At 43.4% G+C, this 21,286-nt stretch overlaps 1 protein-coding gene across 11 annotated transcripts in view; it reads left to right on the forward strand.

The window, feature by feature from the left end:
- si:ch211-285f17.1 (sickle tail protein homolog) overlaps window positions 1-21,286 on the forward strand; it is a 114,436-nt gene that overhangs the window by 7,420 nt on the left and 85,730 nt on the right. For 5 of the 11 annotated variants that reach the window (XM_056433495.1, XM_056433499.1, XM_056433510.1 and 2 more), the window contains exon 1: window positions 14,018-14,776. The exons of 1 other annotated variant lie outside the window; for it this stretch is intronic. In XM_056433495.1, coding sequence (XP_056289470.1) covers window positions 14,443-14,776 — 334 coding nt within the window. In that variant the 5' untranslated portion in view covers window positions 14,018-14,442. Of the gene's footprint in view, window positions 1-14,016; window positions 14,777-21,286 lie in introns of those variants that run through there. 5 more of the 11 variants (XM_056433509.1, XM_056433508.1, XM_056433496.1 and 2 more) reach the window with 2 other exon arrangements.

Below are 21,286 nucleotides of genomic sequence, written 5' to 3' on the forward strand. Positions count from 1 at the left end.
CTGTGACCTGAGTCGGCCCAGCTGTACGCCTTGGACCACCAAGGGTGGAATGTATACTCAGCAATATACTCAGCATTTATAGTCTCGTTAAGACGCAGCCACGCGGTGTGTACTTCTCCTTGTTTCCTAGACACCTCTGTTGGGCCCAGAGAGCTCATAAAGTCAGTGTTGTGTTTCCAGCTGGTTTCACGCTGGCCTCAAGAGAATCCAATTATCAGTTAATGCTGCTGTTACCTAATTTAGGCTATCCATATTTAGTAAAGTCAACTGACATCTTCAGGGCTTTTTTTTTCTTCTCAAGAATGTGCAACCCGTTGGTTCACTATATTTCCCAGCATGCATTATTTTAGGGTTAACCGTCTGGAAACCTTTCTTCAGAAATCCGTTTCATGTCTTTTCTCTGATCATAAATTAAATAGGCATAACTGTGATGAAGATTAGTTTGTACATCAGCCCTTCAGTGAGCGTACCCTTGTAACCCTTAGATGTTCCACCCATTATTTTAGCACTAGCACTGTTTAAAAGTGACTCACCTGGAGGAGCTGAAAGGTTTATGTGGAATATGAAGAACTGACCTTGATACAACTTCAAAGTGAGAGAATAAATGTGGCAGGAAAGCCAAGCGGACCAGGGACCTCTTCCAAATACGACTTAACAGTTTCTGAATCAGATTTTGAACTTTTTTAGTTGCGTAAAGTCATTTTACATTACAACCAAGAACTTGTAAACTCAGGAAGTTCAGGTAGCTCCCAATTGTACGGCTTGTGTTTTCAACTATAAATGGTTTCAAATGTTATGACAGCATCTCACAGCTGCTAGTGACCATTATCTACCCACAGCTGCTAGTTATCATCTTCGTCTTCCAGCAGAGAGCTTATGCAGCAGCCAATCACTGAGGCGAGAAGAAGTTAGCTCAAACTTTTCACTGACCTTCAATTCAATTCAATTCAGTTTATTTGTATAGCCCAATTTCACAAATTACAAATTTGTCTCGGAGTGCTTTACAATCTGTACACATAGACATCCCTGCCCCAAAACCTCACATCGGACCAGGAAAAACTCCCAAATAACCCTTCAGGGGGAAAAAAAGGGAAGAAACCTGGAGGAGAGCAACAGAGGAGGATCCCTCTCCAGGATGGACAGAACAATAGATGTAATGTGTACAGAAGGACAGATTTAGAGTTAAAATACATTCAATGAATGTGACAGAGTGTATGAATAGTTCATCGTAGGCATATTCCACGATGGAGACCTCCACGATCCATCAGGCAGATGGCGGTGGGGAGGAGGAGTGGGCGGAGTCTCAACAGTGGGCGGAGTCTCAACAGGACAGTGGCGCAGTCAGGAGCAGGAATTCCACGACCCAGACGATCCATCAGGCAGATAGGATCTATGCCGTCTCATAGGGTCCGATGACCCCATGAGACGTGAAGTCAAAAGGACTCCGGGGAGAAAGCAGAGTTAGTAACGTGTGATTGAGAGATGAAAATTCATCCTTAAGGAGAGAAAAAAGAGGAGAGAGGTGCTCAGTGCATCCTAAATTTCCCCCGGCAGCTATAAGCCTATAGCAGCATATCAAGGGGCTGGACCAGGTGAACCTGATTCAGCCCTAACTATAAGCTCTGTCAAAGAGGAAGGTCTTAAGTCTACTCTTAAACGAGGTGACTGTGTCTGCCTCCCGGACTGAAATTGGAAGCTGGTTCCATAAAAGAGGAGCTTGATAACTAAAGGCTCTGGCTCCCATTCTACTTTTTAAGACTCTAGGAACTACAAGTAGTCCCGCATTTAGTGAGCGTAGCTCTCTAGTGGGGCAATATGGTACTACAAGCTCCTTAAGATATGATGGAGCATCACCAATCAAGGCTTTGTAGGTTAAGAGAAGAATTTTAAAAGTGATTCTTGATTTTACTGGGAGCCAGTGCAGAGCAGCTAGTGCAGGAGTGATGTGATCTCTTTTCTTAGTTTTAGTGAGAACACGAGCTGCAGCATTCTGGATCAACTGGAGGGACCTAAGAGACTTATTAGAGCAGCCTGATAATAAGGAGTTGCAGTAATCCAGTCTCAAGTAACGAACGTGAACCAATTTTTCTGCATCTTTTGAGACAAGATGTGCCTGATTTTTGAAATATTACGTAGATGAAAGAATGCAGTCCTTGAGATTTGCTTTACGTGGGAGTTAAAGGACAAGTCCCGATCAAAGATAACGCCAAGATTCTTTACAGTGGTGTTGGATGCCAGGGCAATGCCGTCTACAGAATCCACATCACCAGATAATTGATCTCTGAGGTGCTCAGGGCCGATTAAAATTACTTCGGTTTTGTCTGAGTTTAACATCAAGAAGTTGCAGGTCATCCATGTTTTTATGTCTTTAAGACATGCTTGAATTTTACAGAGTTGGTTGCTCTCCTCTGGTTTTATCGATAAATATAGTTGAGTATCATCTGCATAACAATGAAAGTTTATGGAGTGTTTCCTGATAATATTGCCCAAAGGAAGCATGTATAAGGTAAATAAAATTGGTCCAAGCACAGAACCTTGTGGAACTCCGTGATTAACGTTGGTGGTTATCGGCGTCATCGTTTACAAATACAAACTGAGATCGATCTGATAAATAGGATTTAAACCAAATTAGTGCCGTGCCTGAAATGCCAATCGACTGCTCCAGTCTCTGTAACAGGATGTCATGGTCAATGGTGTCGAATGCAGCACTAAGGTCTAACAAGACCAGGACAGAGAGGAGTCCTTTATCTGCTGCCATTAAGAGGTCATTTGTAATTTTCACCAGTGCCGTCTCGGTGCTGTGGTGTTTTCTAAATCCTGATTGAAATTTCTCAAATAAACTATTATGATGTAGAAAGTCGCACAACTGATTTGCGACCACTTTCTCAAGGATCTTGGAGAGGAAGGGGAGGTTAGAGATCGGTCTGTAGTTAGCCAACACCTCTGGATCCAGAGTGGGCTTCTTCAGGAGAGGTTTAATAACAGCCACTTTGAAGGAGTGTGGTACGTGGCCTGTTAGCAGAGACACATTGATAATATCTAATAGGGAGCCGCCAATTAAAGGCAAAACGTCTTTAAGCAGCCTCGTCGGGATGGGGTCCAAGAGACAGGTAGACGTGTTCGAAGTAGAAACCGTTGAAGATAATTGGTCACCTTAAAGTTACCCAAACCCTGAGTCACCCGAGCCCCTCCGCCTACCTCAGAACTTGACACTGAATGGCGCCTGGGAATTTTAATATCACGGGGATTGAGGGTGCTGCTGACTGATAGAGGTTTGGGGTTGGTCTTTGATGTTCTTTGTGCTTCTTAATGAGAATCAGACTCGAGGGTTTTTGGCTAAAGCCCTCCCCCCTCCCTCTTTCCCTCTGAGCAGAAATCCAGCCGTATTGAAGGAATAGTTGTACCTCAGGACAGGATTTTTTCCCCCCCTTCTTCTCCTCTTCCCTTCTATACATTTCTCCTTCCCCCTACACTCCCCCTCCCCCCTTCTTTCTTTAATCAGCCTCTTCGGCACCCAGAGCGTCTCTGAGTGAGTTCCTCAGTTCATTAAGGGGGCCTCCGCCCACATCAATCGGGCCTCTCGAGTCTTTTCATCAGCACGTTGGGGAAGCGGTGGGTGCACAGGAAACACCAAAGTGGTCCAGCCCGGTCTCGGCTGGACACAAACACTGAAACGTGTGTACAAAAAACCTGTGACCTGGCAAAGGGTCAGAGCAGATGTCGGACAAGGGGTGGGGCAGACGGACCCCTAACTCAAGCTCTGAAACTGAAGGCCAATCAAAAACACGTGTGCCGGAGCTCGAGTTAAGTCGCCTTTCCTGTTTAAATATTTGAAGAATTAACCCTGGAAGACAAAGAACCACTGTTGTGTCACCTTCCTGGTAGGATGTGATTGACTTGTGTCAAGCGACACATTGTCCTCTTGTCAGTCAGTAGTTGTGGAAACTTTCACTTCTAAATGACACTTATAGAAACCCAATCTTTTTCCCACGAGGGGGGGGGGGGGGGCTGAGATTGAGGAAGTGAACTGCGGATGTTTCGGCATGAGAAATACAGTCATCGTAAATTCAAATTAGACATAGCACACTCTGTTTCTCAAAGGCTGGGCTGTCAACATTTTCCTGCAGACATTTTTTGTGCATTTTAATACAATTAACATCAAGTCAATGCTATTTCTGGCTAAGGAAGTGTTAATAATTGCCACAGAGGAAAGCCATAAAGATCTGAGCTCATTGCTCCTGTCAGAGCATTTGGGCCATCGTATAATAAAGAGAAGTGGAGAGAAATAATCTGTATATTTAGTCCGATTGTAAAGCCCGGCTTCAATATCTTCACTCATCTTTATCGCCTTTTAGCCCTGATTAATTTTCACACGCGTCATATTTAGTGCCCTCATGTGCCCCCCTTTGTGTCTTCATCCCTTGTGTCTCTCTTTGTCAGATTGCTTATCTCTGTCCTGTTTGTCCGGCCCCCGGCCCCGAGCTGTTGGTTCAGCAGATCTCTGCTGCTGACTGAAGCCTTGTGTGTGTATGTGTGTGTGTGTGTGTGTGTGTGTGTGTGTGCCTGCTTGCATTCATGTGTGAAGCTGAAGGACTTCCTGTTGTGTTGTGACATGGATGCTGATGTTTGCTGTCACTGCAGTTCACTCGTAGGCTGATGCTCATTCGTTACTGAGACCTCTGGAGCTGCACACACGCACACACACACACACACACACACACACACACACACATCTTGGTTCTTTCACTCGAGAGGTTTCATGTATTTTGGGGGTTTTGCCTGCATCATCTTGAGCACCAGACAGGATGTAGCAATATTTAAATCACAATTTGATGTTATTTCTTTAGCTACTGTCAACTCTCAATGAGTATTACTTACTGGAACCGATACTGTTCGGTTTCCTTTAAAAAAATGTGTGTCATATGTTTAAAAAGGTCTATCTGCAGATATGTCATGATTGTATTTTCACACATATCGGTGTCGGCACCTTCTTAACCCTCCTGTTACCTTAGGGTCAATTTGACCTCATTCAATGTTTAATGTCGGTGTTCTTTCGGGTCAATTTGACCCCAGACTGTTTTTCACTGTGTCAAACATATAAGAAATATCAACTTTTTAATATATTTAAAGGGCTATTTAGGTAGTCAACAAACAAACATAAAGTACCTCACACTTAAACTTGGGAAACAATATTAATTCTAATAATTTTCTGGATGTTTTAATCGCTGGGGTCAAATTGACCCCACGGGTAAAATATGTCAGTAAATATAAAGGTAACAGGAGGGTTCAACATTGAATGGGGTCAAATTGACCCTAAGGCAACAGGAGGGTTCAGAGTCCTCTTTTTTCTGACTCATTCTCTCTGGTGATCCTTTTATCCCTTCAAACTGTTTCTAACCCCTCACTTTAAGCCTGTTTCCCCCTTCTAGAGCACATGGCACTGTCACTTGATATAAACTCAACCCCACAACGGTTCTCATGACTTTGGAGTTTGGAAAAACATTCATATTCATGTGTCATCTTACATCTGAGCACTTGGCCTTCTGCCGTGCAGTGGAGCAAGACAAGCGATGCTCAAGTTCCACATTAATGAAGATCTGTAGATCGTTGCATGCCTGGAGTGTCTAATCTATCTGTGCAGACAAAGATTATCAAGATTTAGAGATTAAAATGTTTTTTTAAATTAATTGGTTGATGAGGTCATGAATAAACCTATGTATGGTTTTACACAGGCTTCTATCCTGTGAGCTGTGAGTGACATATTGTTGCCACTGTGAAATCACTCAACTCGGCAACATATGATAGTATTGTAACCATCTGTGCATTTGTGATGTTGAGTGGAATGATATTCACAGGTGAAAGTATGCACATTTATGGGGACGATGATATGCCGTTTGAAAGCTGTCAGCTTGATTTAGAGACTCCAGCCATGAAAACCTCCCAACGAAAATCGACTTCTTTGTTAAGCGTGCGTACACACAGACGTGCAAACACGCATATATGGACACAGACACGCAGATTATTCACGATCCCCCTAGAGAGAGCTTAGACAAATGGCATATTCACATGTTAAAGGTCAAAAATGAAAGGGAGCCATCAGTATATAATATTACCTACGTCAGATTAATCGCTGAGGAATTCATGCTTCGACTGTTCTCTGTTCGTACGTGGCACGTTAAGACAAAATGTTGTTACATTTGTCTGGAAAATGGTCCCCATGCTAATCTTAATTGTCAAAGAATCTGAATTTGTTTGTTATCCTAACCTTGGGTGTCCAAGCTGTTGACTAATATAATAATTGTAGGAAATCAGGACGTATATCAGGGGTGTCAAACTCATTTTCACCGTGGGCCACATCAGCATCATAGCCGCCCTCAAAGGGTTGTAACTGAAACATATAAAGGTATAAACCACTCCCCAACATATTGCTAAATAACTCTCTTTGCATTTGCTTATTGATTATTTGAGTGTAGAAATATTGTACATAAGAAATGTTCTCTAATATTATAACATAATTTCATTTGAAACCTTGAAAATAAAAGCACAGGATATTTTTCTCACATTTTTAAAGAAAAGATAATCATATGTCTTTAAAGTTGTCAGGGGCCACATAAAATGATGTGGCGGGCCGAATTTGGCCCGCGGGCCTTGTGTTTGACACCTGTGACGTACATTTTGAACATTTACTTTAACCCTTTTATTGAAAGAGCTGAGAGCTGGAGGCGACGGATGTTCATCTGTTCCAGAACAGAACACACAGTCGTTCCTCGTCCTTAATATAGGAGTCACTAAAGAGCTCCGTTAGCTCCTCAAGCTGTTACCGTGATGCTAACAGCTACATCCAACAGGTGCTTAAGGTGGGGCGTGAATGCATGATCCTGTTTGTGTTTATGTATTCAGGTCTAATTGAGCTCTCCTGAAGATGAACAGGTGTGAGATATAAAAAAGAAATGAAAGAGATGCATAGAAAGACTTCAGCAAACATTTTAATATATTAACCTTTTTCTGTTTCTTGAGCAGCTATTTTAGCTCAGCCATGAGTCTGGAAACATCATCTTATTAATTCCTCCTCTGTAATACTAGAATGTTGTTCACCCAGCATGTGAGTAGGTTCATTGTGTTTTCCCACCACATCTGACGAGAAAGTTTCAGCCTCTTTTCTTCTTTTACCGTTTTGGTTACTTAACATGAAAAAAAAGTATACTCATTACGATAAAGGTAATATATTATCTCATAGTACAAGTTTTAGTTGTGTTTTTATCGGGGATCTGATTTCATTATGACTTATGACTTATGACTTATGACTTGTTTGTGTGTTATGTGCCATTAATGTGGCTCTGTTTCTGTTCCCAGAAACATGCTTCTGTTTCAGAGTTCAGTAACCACCCCCTCTACATCTTTCTTTCTATTTCGCCCTCTTTTCTCTGTTGCTGTCTGCAGCCAGACGTCAAACTCAAAATCAATAAGCCATAAAGAGAATGGAGAAGCCTCTTATTTACATCGGTCTGAATGGAGCGGTGGTTTATCTCCCCTCTTATCCTCTTTATACGCTTCAGGCGGAACCGTTCGGTTTGCCTCCAATAACACTCTTGGCAGAATGTCCAGATAAAATGCTAAACTCTCCTAAAATGCTGAAGCGTAAAGGAAAGGCCGAGGGCTGCGAGGCCAATGCGCTGCCATTGCCTCAGGGTTTAAAATAAGAGTTCAGAGATGGATATTTCCAAACTGCGTGCGGGGTTCTGAGCCCGTTGAAGGTTGAGAGCAGAGAGGGGTTGAGGGTAGAGAGTGATTCATAAGGCCACAGGGGGGCCCCAGAGAGGGAAGATTCACCAGGACGATGGGTCTTCATGCAGAACCCCTTCTCACCGAGAGCGGTAAAACAACTCAATGTTCACTCTTTGGTCATTTGGGGTTTTGCTGTTTGTTGCCTTGCATCATGTTCACAACATTTGGAGGAAATATTTTCTGTTTCAGCATCTGTTACAATAGTTATCTTACGGGTCCACGCTAAGAAGGGGTTCTACTTACACTACCGTTCAAAAGTTTGGGGTCATCCAGACAATTTTGTGTCTTCCATGAAAACTCACTTTTATTTATCAAATGAATTGAAAATTGAATAGAAAATATAGTCAAGCCATTGACAAGGTTAGAAATAATGATTAATATTTGAAGTATTAATTTTGTTCTTCAAACTTCAAGCTCAAAGGAAGGCCAGTTGTATAGCTTATATCACCAGCATAACTGTTTTCAGCTGTGCTAACATAATTGCACAAGGGTTTTCTAATCAGACATTAGTCTTCTAAGGCGATTAGCAAACACAATGTACCATTAGAACACTGGAGTGATAGTTGATGGAAAAGGGCCTCTATACACCTATGGAGATATTTCATTAGAAACCAGACGTTTCCACATAGAATAGTCATTTACCACATTAACAATGTATAGTGTGTATTTTTGATTAATGTTATCTTTATTGAAAAAACAGTGCTTTTCTTTGAAAAATAAAGACATTTCTAAGTGACCCCAAACTTTTGAACGGTAGTGTATTTCCAGGGAGAGGAGCTCACCAAAACAAAATGACATTGTTCCCCCAAAAACAGTTTTCTAGAGACCTTTTCCTTCGTTTGAACACACTCACATCAAGAGGATACAGTGTTTATTATATTTAGGTGTTTTTAGCCTGTTAACTATATACATTTTGGAAGAAAGTGGAAGTGGAAAATGCTTCACTATTCTTTTTTTACCTTCATAGTGCTGCAGTATGATGTGTGTGATAATGCTCAAGATATGTAAGAGTCAAGTGATGTCCGAAGTGAAATTCATGTTTCTTTTTTCATAAAACACCCATCTCTGCTTTTTGCCTTTGTTCATTTATTTATTATTATAATAGTCAAACAAATTGGAAAATGAGCCACTGAAGAAATGTGTGGTGTGGTATAATTCTTCTAAAAGTATTTGTTACACTGTGAGATGGTATTTTGTTTCCTTTAATTCATGAGCTACTTCAACAAAACAAAACGCATCCCATTACAATCCGTCACCAGATACCGACCAAACATTTCTAAACTGTATTTATCGTTAGAATAATAACTTGAGATGATCTTGCAGCCTCGGTGCAGACATGCGCTCACACAATGCTTCTCGATCTTTAATTTTTTGTAATGACGTAATGCTTTTGGACGGCAGATTAATACTTCTTGGACTTCGGAGCAACCATTCGAGTCTTTAAGAAGCTGATTTCCGAAACATATTCAAATGAATAAATGTAGGAAATCAAGCGTGAACACTGTAAGTGTTTTTTTGTAATTGTCTGAAGTGATTGCTTGAATCTAAAAGCTTTAGTTTGGTCCTTTTCAAAATGTCAGTATAGTACGAAAGACTTGGTGCCAACTTTAAAACTGAAGATACCACGTTGTTAGGTTTGATTAGATAGCAGGCAAGTCGACACGGCCGTAGACTCGCCTCCATCTGGTTTGTTTAAGCTACAGTTGATGATAATGGCAGAGACTGAACCTCCTGACTGGGCCGCCGTCTCCTCTGACTTGCTGACTGAGTGGCGGCTCCTCTGCCGTGAGTAGTGCCACATTTACTGTGACTTAATGCGGCAGATGATGTGACATGTTGGGTGGCGTTCCCCAGGGAGCAGTTCTGTGTTAAGACTAATTGGTCCCAACTGGCAGCGAGTCGCATCGTCTTATAGACTCCCTTTCTCTTTTCTTCTGCCTTTGAGTCACTTTACCCGGGAGCCGGGGGAAGGCAACAGCTCCAACTACGGGGAGGGTGGGAGGGAGAGAGGGAGGGAGGGAGGAGTAAAGGAAAAGCAGTTTGTTGTTTTTGATGTCATTGAAGCTCCAGTATGTTCCAGATAGAGATAGAGATCACATTCAGATTTTCATTCCAAGAGTCTGTGAACTACTGAAAAGTCTCTGATAAAATAGGGATTGTTTGCGAGGTTGAGAAGTTTGAGTTTAGCTGTAGCCCCGGTGCAAATATGACCACGTTTGCTGCAAGTGATGAGCTTTTCTCGAGAAATAAACACAATCTATTCGAATAGAGTATGTTTTGGTACTGCTGTCTCCGGAGGATGACAGCTGCAACCTGGTCTCGAACCTGTGTTTTTTTGCACATGGTGGGCATCCCAACCCACTGCAGTGCTGGTCTCCACACACTATATGCTTCTGCTGTGCATGTGCAGCGTGTGTGCGCCTCCAGAAACGGATTCAGCAGCTGATATTGAGTGAATGTTACAGTCAGTAATGACTCATGATATGGGAGGGAGGCAGCTCGGGGATGGAATGTAGGAAAAGAAACAAGCGAGCCCGGCGGGCTTGGAAAACAGACTCAACCTTAATCCGCAGCAGAGAGGTACACAGCTCACCCATCCCCCCCGATTGCTTCCCAAATCCCCCAGCCTTGTCGGCCACCACCAGCCCTGTGTACATTTGGCCTTTGTGTTTATCCTGCCGCACCAAGAGCCAATCAGTGTGTGATTAAAGCCGCTTTAATCAATATTTATATTGTAACAAGTGATCAGATAATGATGTATCTTTGGCAGAGATCACTCATAGTCAGGAATCCACAGATAATTACCATCTGGGTCTTCAGGTTGTTCGAGTCGTTTCCAGCTGCAGCAGGCAGATGTTTGCAATGGAAAAGCTTTAATACACACACACTGTACACCACCTGCTCACCACCACCGGCACACACTGTACGCAATAAGCCGGTGGAGCATTGAGCTGCTAAAGAGACGCATATTCTTCTCAAAGGTCGCTGGTCTAAAGAGCTAAATGGGGACTGGATGTTCGACTCGGAATAAGCCTACCCCCCCTTTTAGTCGAGTAGTTGACTAATCGACTAACAGGAAGTAGTTGACCTGTATAATCTGTTTATTGAAAGGCTTATTTCCAAGAAACATAGAGATGAGCACATCTCTGGTTAACACGATATGATAAGTGATCATTTCGTGTGATTCTTTGTGGAGGAACATATTTTTACAAATCTGTTGATGTAATCAACTATTCAGTAGCCAAATAATGGGTCTTAAAAGACTAAGAATTTCTTTGGTATGGGAGAGCCCTAACTATGATTATTCATGACCAGAAACGTGACTCCAAATACATGCTAATGTTGTTCCATATTTGCCAGATGATGATCAACAACAACTTGCTAACAGTTTACACAGCTCGTTCATGCTGCTTTGGTTATTCTTGGTGTCCTCTCCATTGGGTATTGTATGTTAAAATAAGTTGGTTGGATAATCGTTGAACTATATCACATTTATTGGATGTATTTCTTTTCTCCAGGGTTGAGTGACTTGTGTACATGAGAATATATTTGTTGGCAAACTGCAGGCAGGTTCTCCTCAGCTCAGTTCATGGAGTCATTTGTTACCGACGCCCCCCAGAGTAATAATAACCCTCAGACAGAAAAGTTAGTTCATTAGAAAAATAATGAAGACTCACTCAGACAACTCTGGCTGATCACACCATTTTTCATAAATACGTTCTAAGAGCCCCTCCGGGACAAACGTATGCCATGAGCAGATACACCCAAAGTGTGTTGGATTTTCTTCACCATCGTTTTCTCAAAACTTATCATCCCAAACTGCTACTTGGCATTAGGAAGCCCGGTGCTAGCCAGACAGCTGTGGGTGGCAGTTCTGTCATGCAGGTCTTTATTGTCAGAGCCAATTTCAACTCCTCAGATATTCATCTTCCACAAGTTCCGTTTTTTTCAAGTTGAAATACTTGCGGTAGGTTATTTGAAATGCAAATTGATGCCGTGCCTGGATAGTATGTCGACAGTGGGGTTAGCTATTTGATACTTAGATGTACTTTATGATCTATCATGTTGCACAAAATCACAGGCTTAATTAGGAAACTCAAAATATATCCATCCCTAAATGCTATGTCATTTGGAGCCTTTGAACCACGTTCCCGCCGTTTGCCTACTGTGCAGTTAGACATGGCTCAAAGTCTGGGAGGCATCCAATCCACACAGAGGGCTTTCATTTACTCCCAGCACGCACACGCACACACACACACACACACACACACACACACATCCAAATAGCCACTAACCATAGTGAGAGAGTTGCCATTCACTCACTCGTTGAAACTTATATGGAGGTTGTGTTTTTTCATGGTCAACCTTTTTTCTTTTTTCTTTTTCTTTTCTTTTTAGGTTTGATGTAATCCTCCTTAGTACTACAATGCCGTAAACTCAGCAAAACTGGTGACGCACAACCATAATCTGGCACGGTTCTAATATTTAATACTTCTGGAAATGTCTCTATCTTCTTGACTTTTTCTCTCCTGCAAAATATCCATCAGACATGCAGCGGTTCCCATGAGATTGTTAGCCCTACGACTATTCATTGGTGAAGTAGGTCAATCTGCTTTGGTCTTTATCCGACGCCATACAGATACGTGGTAATATGATGAATATTTCATATCTATACAATCAGTGACGTCTGTCATCGTGTTCAGGGTTTAGTAGTCTAAAAAGGCAATTGGGTAGGAGGGCTGCATCATGCCATGCAGGTTCCAAACACAGCAGTGGATAAAGCCTGGTGGCATATATGAAATATTAAATCTGTCTTTTCCATTCTCGGACTTTCAACTGGGACGTTTTATGGTATCTGAGTGGCGCAGCTCCAGGTCGGAGAGAGAAGTCGTCCCCGTGTGAAACAAAGCCGTGGTCCGGTCCATGTGGACGGTCGCTCTTTTATAACGTTTTGCCTGGACACGCTTGATCCTTTTGCTCACTGTAATCCATTTCCTGGTGTCGAGTCATGAAGCACGGAATGGTGTCCCATTGCGTTATATCACACGTCCATTTCGCTTGCTGCGGTAAATCACACAAGTGTCACAGACTCAGAGCTGAAAATAGGGTGAACTGTGTGTGGAGTTAATGAATTAGACACATTTAGAGGATTGTGGTTTACTTTCCAGAGTCTGACTGTGTCGGCAAGATGTGATTTTACAACATGAAACCGACTGGTTCTCACTTTCTTTCAAAAAGAAATGGCTGTCAAATCCTTCTTTAATGGTTGCTGTTTTTGCTCTTTTCTGCCCTACCCTGTTCCTGTCTGGCAATGATCACTGTGAGCTGAAGAGATTTCTGTGGGTCCGAAAATAGTTCTGAGCACTGTGTCACGTGAGAAATTGTGTGTTTGTGAGGATGCAAGGTGGATTCTTTTCTGGGCACGAGGAAGGGAAGTGTGTCTGATCTTCTCCTCCTTATTATTTCTCTCCTTGCCAACTTCTGCCGTCTTTTTTTCTTGTCACAGCTGATGTCAGGAGATCAGAACCGCTCCATTGTGTGACGCTTGTATACACACACACACACACACACACACGCTGTAATGCTCCCCTCCTTTGCGCTCTTTAATTCTCTGTAAATTCCACTAGTGAGTGAAGGGATTGGTGGGTTGTGTTGTGCATGTGTGCATTCCTGCCTCTGGTAGCCGGAACATCTCATCACATGTGAAGAGTATCCAGACTGGAGTAGAGGGACAAGAGAGAGAGCGAGAAAAAGAGGACGAAGAAGGGGAAATAGGATGAGGTTAAACCAGGGATTGTACCCGCGTGGCTCTGAGCGGTCGGCTGAAGACGTGAAGCGCTGCACACACATCTGGAACCGCTTGTGCAGCTGCACCTGAAGAGAAGGGCTCCTCTGCAAAGCCTCTGCCAGCACTTTCTCTATCGCCCTCTCTCTTTTTTTTTGCCGTCTAAAAATCTCTCCGTCTGTGATCTCCGTCTGCCGGAGCGCTGGAATGGTCACCCGCTGAGCCTCGGCAGAGAAGAGCGAGTGAACCGAGGCAGAGGAGAAGAGAGGAGAAGGCAGAAGAGGACAGCGACACAGGAAATAATGATCAGGTAGGAGAGAGAAGTTGACAAGCCGAGTGTGAGAGCAAGTGAAGAAGAGAGGGAGCGCGAGGAATTTACAAAAAAAGAGAGGGATGGAGAGGGAGAGAGTGTGAAAGACGGAGAAAGAGTGGCAGAGCGGGGATAAGAAGAAAGCCGGAATGCGCTGACACCGGAGACCTGAGGTTTCTGTTTGCATTTGACACAGCACGTCCTGTCACTCCACAGGTTCATCCACACATGCACCAATTTACCAGCACACACTCACACACACACACAGTCACTCACTCATGCACTGTTTGCTTTGGAGGACGATCCCAGGAGGCCACGCCAGGAGAAGAGAACACCTTCCAAGGATCTGTTAACCCCCCACCCCTCACCCTCTGAGCTCGCCTTCCCCAAAGTGCCCTCCCTCTGGCCCTCGCAGCCTCCCTGCACCAGTCACAACACGCTGGAGAGTCACCGAGTCACACTCGCTGAGAGCTGAGAAACCCTGGATTGCCAACGGGACACAGCTGCAGTCACACTGGCTGAGAAAGACTGAAGGAGCTTCACGGATCCGCCGAACCGCAGGATGTCCAAAGCCTCCAGGTTGGCCCGGCCCCCCTCGATAGGGGCTCGATCCAAGCTGCCCCCCTCCAGGAAGGAATGCCATGGCACTGTGGGTCGAGTCCGGGTGCTGAGCGTGGGGGAGAAGCTGATGAGGGCTGGTAGCGACGGTATCCTGAGCAGACAGAAGTCTCTAAAGGCAGCGGCGCCACCGGACAAAGCCCAGAGCGAGACCCAGACTGAGACTCAGGCCCCCAGCCAGGGTCCAGATGAGAAGGGCCAACTTATGGAGATGGTAGCTCCCAAGAGCAGGATCTGCCCACCCAAAGTCGCCAGTCAGCCGCAAGGCTCTGTGCAAAGTAAGTAATGGACCAAGCTTCATAATCTGAATGGCGACTTGGTCTACTTTTCTCACATGATTAGTCCACACGGCACACTTTGGTTTGACATCAATGCAACTGCATGTTAAGAGAGCATTAACAGATCCCAGTTGTTCAGTTGTGTCCTCTTTCTACTCATTTGTCATCCCAGCTCAGCATGCAGGGGATTAGGCTGGTTTGTGCTTGTTGTCTCTAATGCTAGGTCACTGTCGACTGACAGTATTGATTGGGCATTCCCGGGTTATCTGTGATCTCCTTCCTGCCCTTTGGCAAAGGATGGGATGCTCATGTCAAACATCCGCAATTACCAGGCATTCGGACCAGAAATAGCATCGTTAAAGAAAAAAAGAAGCGGGTCTGCCGGGGTAGAGCAAGTTATTGCAGATATTTGACTTTGCAGATTTGTCAGGCACAACAACTTTCCTTGACATTGACAATGTTCATTTTACAAGGTATTCCATCAGGAATGCACACCGGCACTGATTGGCAACATTTATTCCCGGACAACCTTGCATCTTCTGCCGGATGACCCCGCATTTCCCCAGAATCCCGCCGATGCATTGGTCTCGTTGTCATGAACGAGGAAGCTTAATTGTGTGTCGCTGTTATTGTCGGTGTGAACATGACCGTAATAGAGGAGAGAGGAAGGACTGCTCATGGGATCTCTGTCACTATATCTCACTGTCTCGGTCTCTGTGGGGTGCAGATTAGGAAATGGGGGGGGGGGGCAATGGGGGGGCCAAGAGGTTGAAGAAAGTGGTTTTATCATTCCCTTTTGGCTTTCTCGCCAGATTCTGCAGGCCGCCAGATTTAACCCTTGTGTTGCCTTCGGTGTTCTTTCGGGAGTCAACAAACAAACATAAAGTACCTCACACTTAAACTTGGAAAACAATATTAATTCTAATAATTTTCTGGAGATTTTAATAGCTGGGGTCATATTGACCTCAAGGGTAAAATATGTTAGTAAATATAAAGGTAACAGGAGGGTTAAACATTGAATCGGGTCATATTGACCCGAAGGGTGAAACATTGAATCGGGTCAAATTGACCCGAAGGCAACACAAGGGTTAATGGTTTTGTAAAATCCCAGTCATCTCACACTCTTAAAGGCAACTTGACCAAGATGGCGCAGAGGATGAAGTTGAGTACCTAGAAGCAGTTTCCCCCCATTCGTAAAAATGTTTCCTGTGAATCACACTTGACTGTTTAGCTTGTACTAAAAAAACAGCAGTACGGGGGGGGGGGATGGGTTCAGTGTTGTGGGGGACATAGATGTAGGCAACAGGGGTGAGTCAAGTGAAAGAGTGACAGAAGGAGGTCAGGAATGTGAGCAGGGCATGCTGGGAAATCAACAGGTCTTGAGCTGTGTCTGCTTGGGAATCCCTCCCTGCAGTAAAGACAGGTTATGGGTTCTAGGGGGGCAGGTTTGTACTGGAAACCAGATGTTGTCTGTGTAGCTTCCAGTTTCTTCTTCACACAAATAAAGGGTCTTCCTGCAGAGCGGATTCACTTCTCAAAGGTCTCGGGTCAGCGTGGGTTTAGTTCATTTGGTCCTCGATGTGCATTGAAACAACACTGCTGGATTTGTTGAAGGACGTGGAAAGTGACCCAACCCCTCTTTTTACAGTCTATATATATCGAAGTTGGTTTTCTTCTGTGTTCTGCACTCATGTCCTCCCTCGCTCATCGCTTTGCATGCGTTTCTTTGTCTCTCTTCTCAATGACACACACTACACTTTTGTTTCTCTCTGCATCTTTCTCCACGTCATTCCTTTTCTTCCTGTCACGTTTTTGACAGCAGTTGACACTTTTATTGAAAGATGCCACCGCCGCCCACACACACACACATATATGCAGACCATCAAAAGGAATGCATGAACTGTGTGTGTGTTCTCTGCATTTCGCCTCTGTCCCAGTGTGCAATTTCAAGTGTAAGATTTTTTTCTTGAGCCTATATTTCTTGTTATGGACAGTAACTTTGAAGTTACGCATTGCAAAAGCAGTGCTCCCTATACAGTAGACTGATTCCACAGCCCTTTGATGAATATGCTGTTGGCTACATGAAGCCATATGCTGCTTAAGTATTTGGATTTTAAATAGGCCAGCACAATTAAATACCCTTTCATTTCTGCCTAATGGGCAGCTCATCATATTCCCTATCCACTTATGGCTTGTATACAAACAAAGCCGGTTAATGTGGCGAGTTTGGACCGTGCCAGGTCCTCATCTCTCCAGCTGATGCCAGTTACAGGGCATGGCGGCAGCTGAAGCACAGAGCCACAGGGTCAGACAAGAGCTGATGCACACCGCACTGGCAGACGTGTGACAGGTGACATTTCCACTGTGTGAAAGCTTCGGAGCCAACTGCTCCTCGCCAAAGGGTCCAATTTCAGGATGAATGTGCCAGCTTACACCGAAAAAACGAAATCCGTTTGACATCTTCTGTCCAGGGAGGATATGATCGAGTTTCAAGCACAGATTCAAGTTCAGCCTCCTTTTGATACTGTATGACATTGCATCAACCCAAGGGTCAGCAGCATTTGGGCTCCTTTAGGCATCTCTCATCCTGGGTCCACATGTAATCTTGATTTATTATTCTGTACCCTACATGGCAAAAACCATGTGGACATCCAAACGTTACACCCATATGTAAGACATCTCATTCCATAAACCATAACAGCCTCCAGCCCTCAACAAGATTAGAAACCTGGCTGAAGCGATTTACTCCATACAACCGTATAGCAGAAAGAACATGAGGTCAGGCATCGATGATGACTGATAAAGATTGGCTCGGGATACTGTTTGCAAAGGTGTTGGATGGGATTGAGGTCAGGGCTCTGTTAACTTCTTCCTCACCAAACTCTGAAATCTGTTTTCCTGTGCACTGGTCCTGTTCCTCCAATGACCTTGGATATATCATCTGTCTTGTTTCAGAGATAACAGTTTACTGGTCAATTTATAAAAGGTTATTTCGTCCCCCTCCCCCCCCCAACCCACCCCCCACCCCCTTCTGTTACTTTAAAATGATTCTAGCTCACTTTTGTTGACTAAAACATAGTGTAACATAGTATTGAGACAAGTGAGCCCAAAGTCAGCTCTACAGAAAGTTCTACCTACATGGAGCTAACATTAGCTCGCATTATCCACCATAAGCTACTGGTTAAGAAAGGTTGTGTTGGTTATTGAATGGAGGAATGGTGCCTTTTATTGTTCGTTATTAGAAGTGTTTCATTTGGAAGAGAACTAATGTGTTACACAGGCTTGCTTTAATGCTTTTACATTCCACCATGAAACAGACATATGTAAACATCAGCACAGGCTATTGTACAGAACTACCAGGCAAGGCTAACTATTGATGAAAACATCTGGAAAGGGAAAAGTCTTGAAAGACTTTAACTCAACCTCACTCTGGCTCCCCTATCAATCTTTCCTATCTCCAGGCCTCCCAGACTCTTTTCTCTCTTTGTGTCTGGATCAACTTGAACGTAGTTCAACTCTTGTGTAACCATAGAGGTCTTTTGATCCCATATGCCCCATCGTGCAAGGATTGGTTTTCCAAATGCTCTCGAGATAAAGTCACATTTTTCGGTGACCTCACCTTTTTGGTGATTGAGAGGGTGAGTCAATAACCGGGGGCTTCATGAGCCTCGTCTGCATTAGATTTACTCACCCAGACTCGGGCACCAGCCCTTGTGTTGTGTTGCTTCTTGCCTGATATGTTCTTTTTGCAAGCTTTGTTACAACATCAGTATGTGCAGAGTTGCTTCAGCTTGTTTACAGGTGATGAAGGTGGAGACATTTTAGTGTTGCCCCAAGTGAAATAATGTACATGTGTACCCCAACCTGTTGACATCAGCGATAAATCCAGTGAATCATTGGCAAGAGAAGTGTTACATGCTTGTACAGGCTCACTGTGTAGAACACCGTGGCGGTTTAGCTGAACACACTTGCGGTTGATAGTCTGAATGGTGTGTATCCATGGCAGATCTTCTTTTTTTATCGCAAATGCTGCCTTACTTCCTTTTGGGGAAAAAACAGCTTAGTGTAGTGGGAATGAGTTTGAGGATTGGGATGTGATCGCACATTTCTTTGCCATTGAAGCCAAGAGTAGGGATTACTTTAATTGCAGCCTCTCTTGACTCTTTAAACCCTGAGTTGTCTCTCTGGGTTTTCTCTTCTTTGACAACTATCAGGCAGACACAATATTTATAAAGAGTGCAAAGTATTTCCCCATCACTTCATTTGACTCACAAAACAGACATGTAACTCCAATTATTCAGAAATAATTACCTTTTTATGCATGTCTTTTACAGGACTGGATCGTTTTCGAGTTTCTTCCACACAAAAGTCTCAGCCAGGCTTTTTACCATGCCAAAATGAAATTTGAGGGAGTGAGTTTCTTTGTACTATACAGACCTTCCATTTTGTGTGATTGAGCTGACAAATTGAAGCCCGTAAGTAGGGGGTTGATTTGAAGCAAATCCCCTCCCCCCACAAACACACACTCTCACTGTAAATTGAGCAATCACAAACTTTCACTATGAATTCATATGATTTACTCGCCATTCTTTCTTGCTGTTCTTCATCCTTTGCATATGATTGAGAAGAAAACAAAATAACCTGTGGCAAGAAAAGATTCACCAGTCTATCTCATTAGTGTGCGAAACCGAGCCAAACAACACTAGAAGTAGCAGCAAAAAAGCAGAAATTAAAAGGAGGGGGGTGGGGGCACATGTATTATACCATTTTGGCATTTACTAATTATTGTGTTGATCTATTGAATTTTAGTTGAGGTGAGTTTTAAAAAGTTTGAAAGTCACTTTTACTCCAAATGTCACAGTTAGTAAGTGGATATAAGCCAACCCTTTGTCATGCCATGCCAGTGTTTTCTCAGCTGTGGGAGACGACTCGCTTTTGTCTCTGTCTGGTCAATAAGCCCCCAAAGACTGCAGCCGAGGCCAATGAGTCATAAGAAGAAAGACGAGTAGGTGATGGACCTGGGATGTGTGTTAAGAAAATAAGTGGATGTGACTCATCCCTCAAAAAGAAACAGAGAAGAATTGGGCCACTGAGCAAGAAGAAAGAGCTTTGGTGATGTGACGACTCATGAGTGTGTATTGTAAATCCCCTCTGGTGTGTTTTTCTTTCGGGGTGTAGCTTGGGGCAATGTTGCTTCTTCCTGATTCATGAGGCTGCGCAGCTCCCAGAGAGAAGAAGCAGAGGGGACTGCGTCAGATTAAGGATCAAACAAAAGCCTCTATGTGATGCCATCCATGACATTAGTTCCCAAGGCTTTCAGTTGTTGAAGTCAAATAACATTTCTACATCTTTTACTTCAACGTGACCTATTAGTTTGGCTTAATTACACATTAAAGTCTTTAAATCGAATACTGAAAATGTGTCATGACATTCTTTCAAACCAAACATCTCACTCCTACATTTTTTTAATTAAATGTAGTGTGTGTGTGTGTGTATGTTCTAGCCCAAAGCATAAATGTGGTTCATTCATCCAACCGAGGGGTGTGAGCGGATGCATGGCCTCCCTCAGGGTTTCCTCTCAAAGAGTTGACAAATAAATCAATATGTCTCCACCTCCCCTCTTACACGCGTTTGCCCTTCAGGCAAACGTGACGTGGTATGTGTGTGTGTGTGTGTGTGTGTGTTGGACAGTCATTTTTTCTGTCTGTGTGGGCATTAGTGAATATGCACTAAAATGCCGTTGGGCCCTTTGTACAAACTGTTCAATATTCACACACTTTTATCTCCATAGTTCAGACGATTCAAATTGAATCTCCCACTGTATTTATTTCTTTAACATCGACATGTTGTTTCAGGGGACTGAATTTTTCATTAACATTACATTCATATTTAGTGTTTCTGGCAGTACCCATCTGTGATCATTTGCTCGAGGAATATTCTGAGGATATCATTAAAAGAATTTTGTGTCCATGTTGCAAACAGGCTGAGGGAATTTTCTAACAGAATTTAACTCAAGGTTAAGTTAAAATAGAAGAAATAATGAGACTTTCTGGGAAAAATACTTCAAATACTTCACTTTCTCGCAAGGACTTAGATGAGAAGATCGATCCCACGCTTCTGTTTGTGCGCTCAGTGTGGAGCTGAAGTTGTAGCAAGCATCAAAGATGAATGCAGGTGGAAATTAAGGCTGCCAGGCTGTTTGTTGCACAAACAAACTAAAAGCAAACCAACACAATTATGGTTGTACCTGCTGGAACTGTTTCTGTTTCTTAGTGACCTAGCGGTGCAACAACGACTGTGCAGCTAACGGGAGACGGTTATTAAAAACTTTGTGGTTTTCCAGGGAGTTTGGTACTATAACTATTTGTTGGATGACAAGTGGGACCAGTGCAGTAATCAATACAACATACAATAACAGCTTTAGAGGTGTAGACATATTTCCTTTGACAGTGACTGAGTGTTTTTTCATTACCTCCAGACATAGTGACCTACTGACCTTGAGCTAAACTC

This window comes from Pseudoliparis swirei, chromosome 16, assembly GCF_029220125.1.
Source record: "Pseudoliparis swirei isolate HS2019 ecotype Mariana Trench chromosome 16, NWPU_hadal_v1, whole genome shotgun sequence".
Classification (NCBI taxonomy): Eukaryota; Metazoa; Chordata; class Actinopteri; order Perciformes; family Liparidae; genus Pseudoliparis; species Pseudoliparis swirei.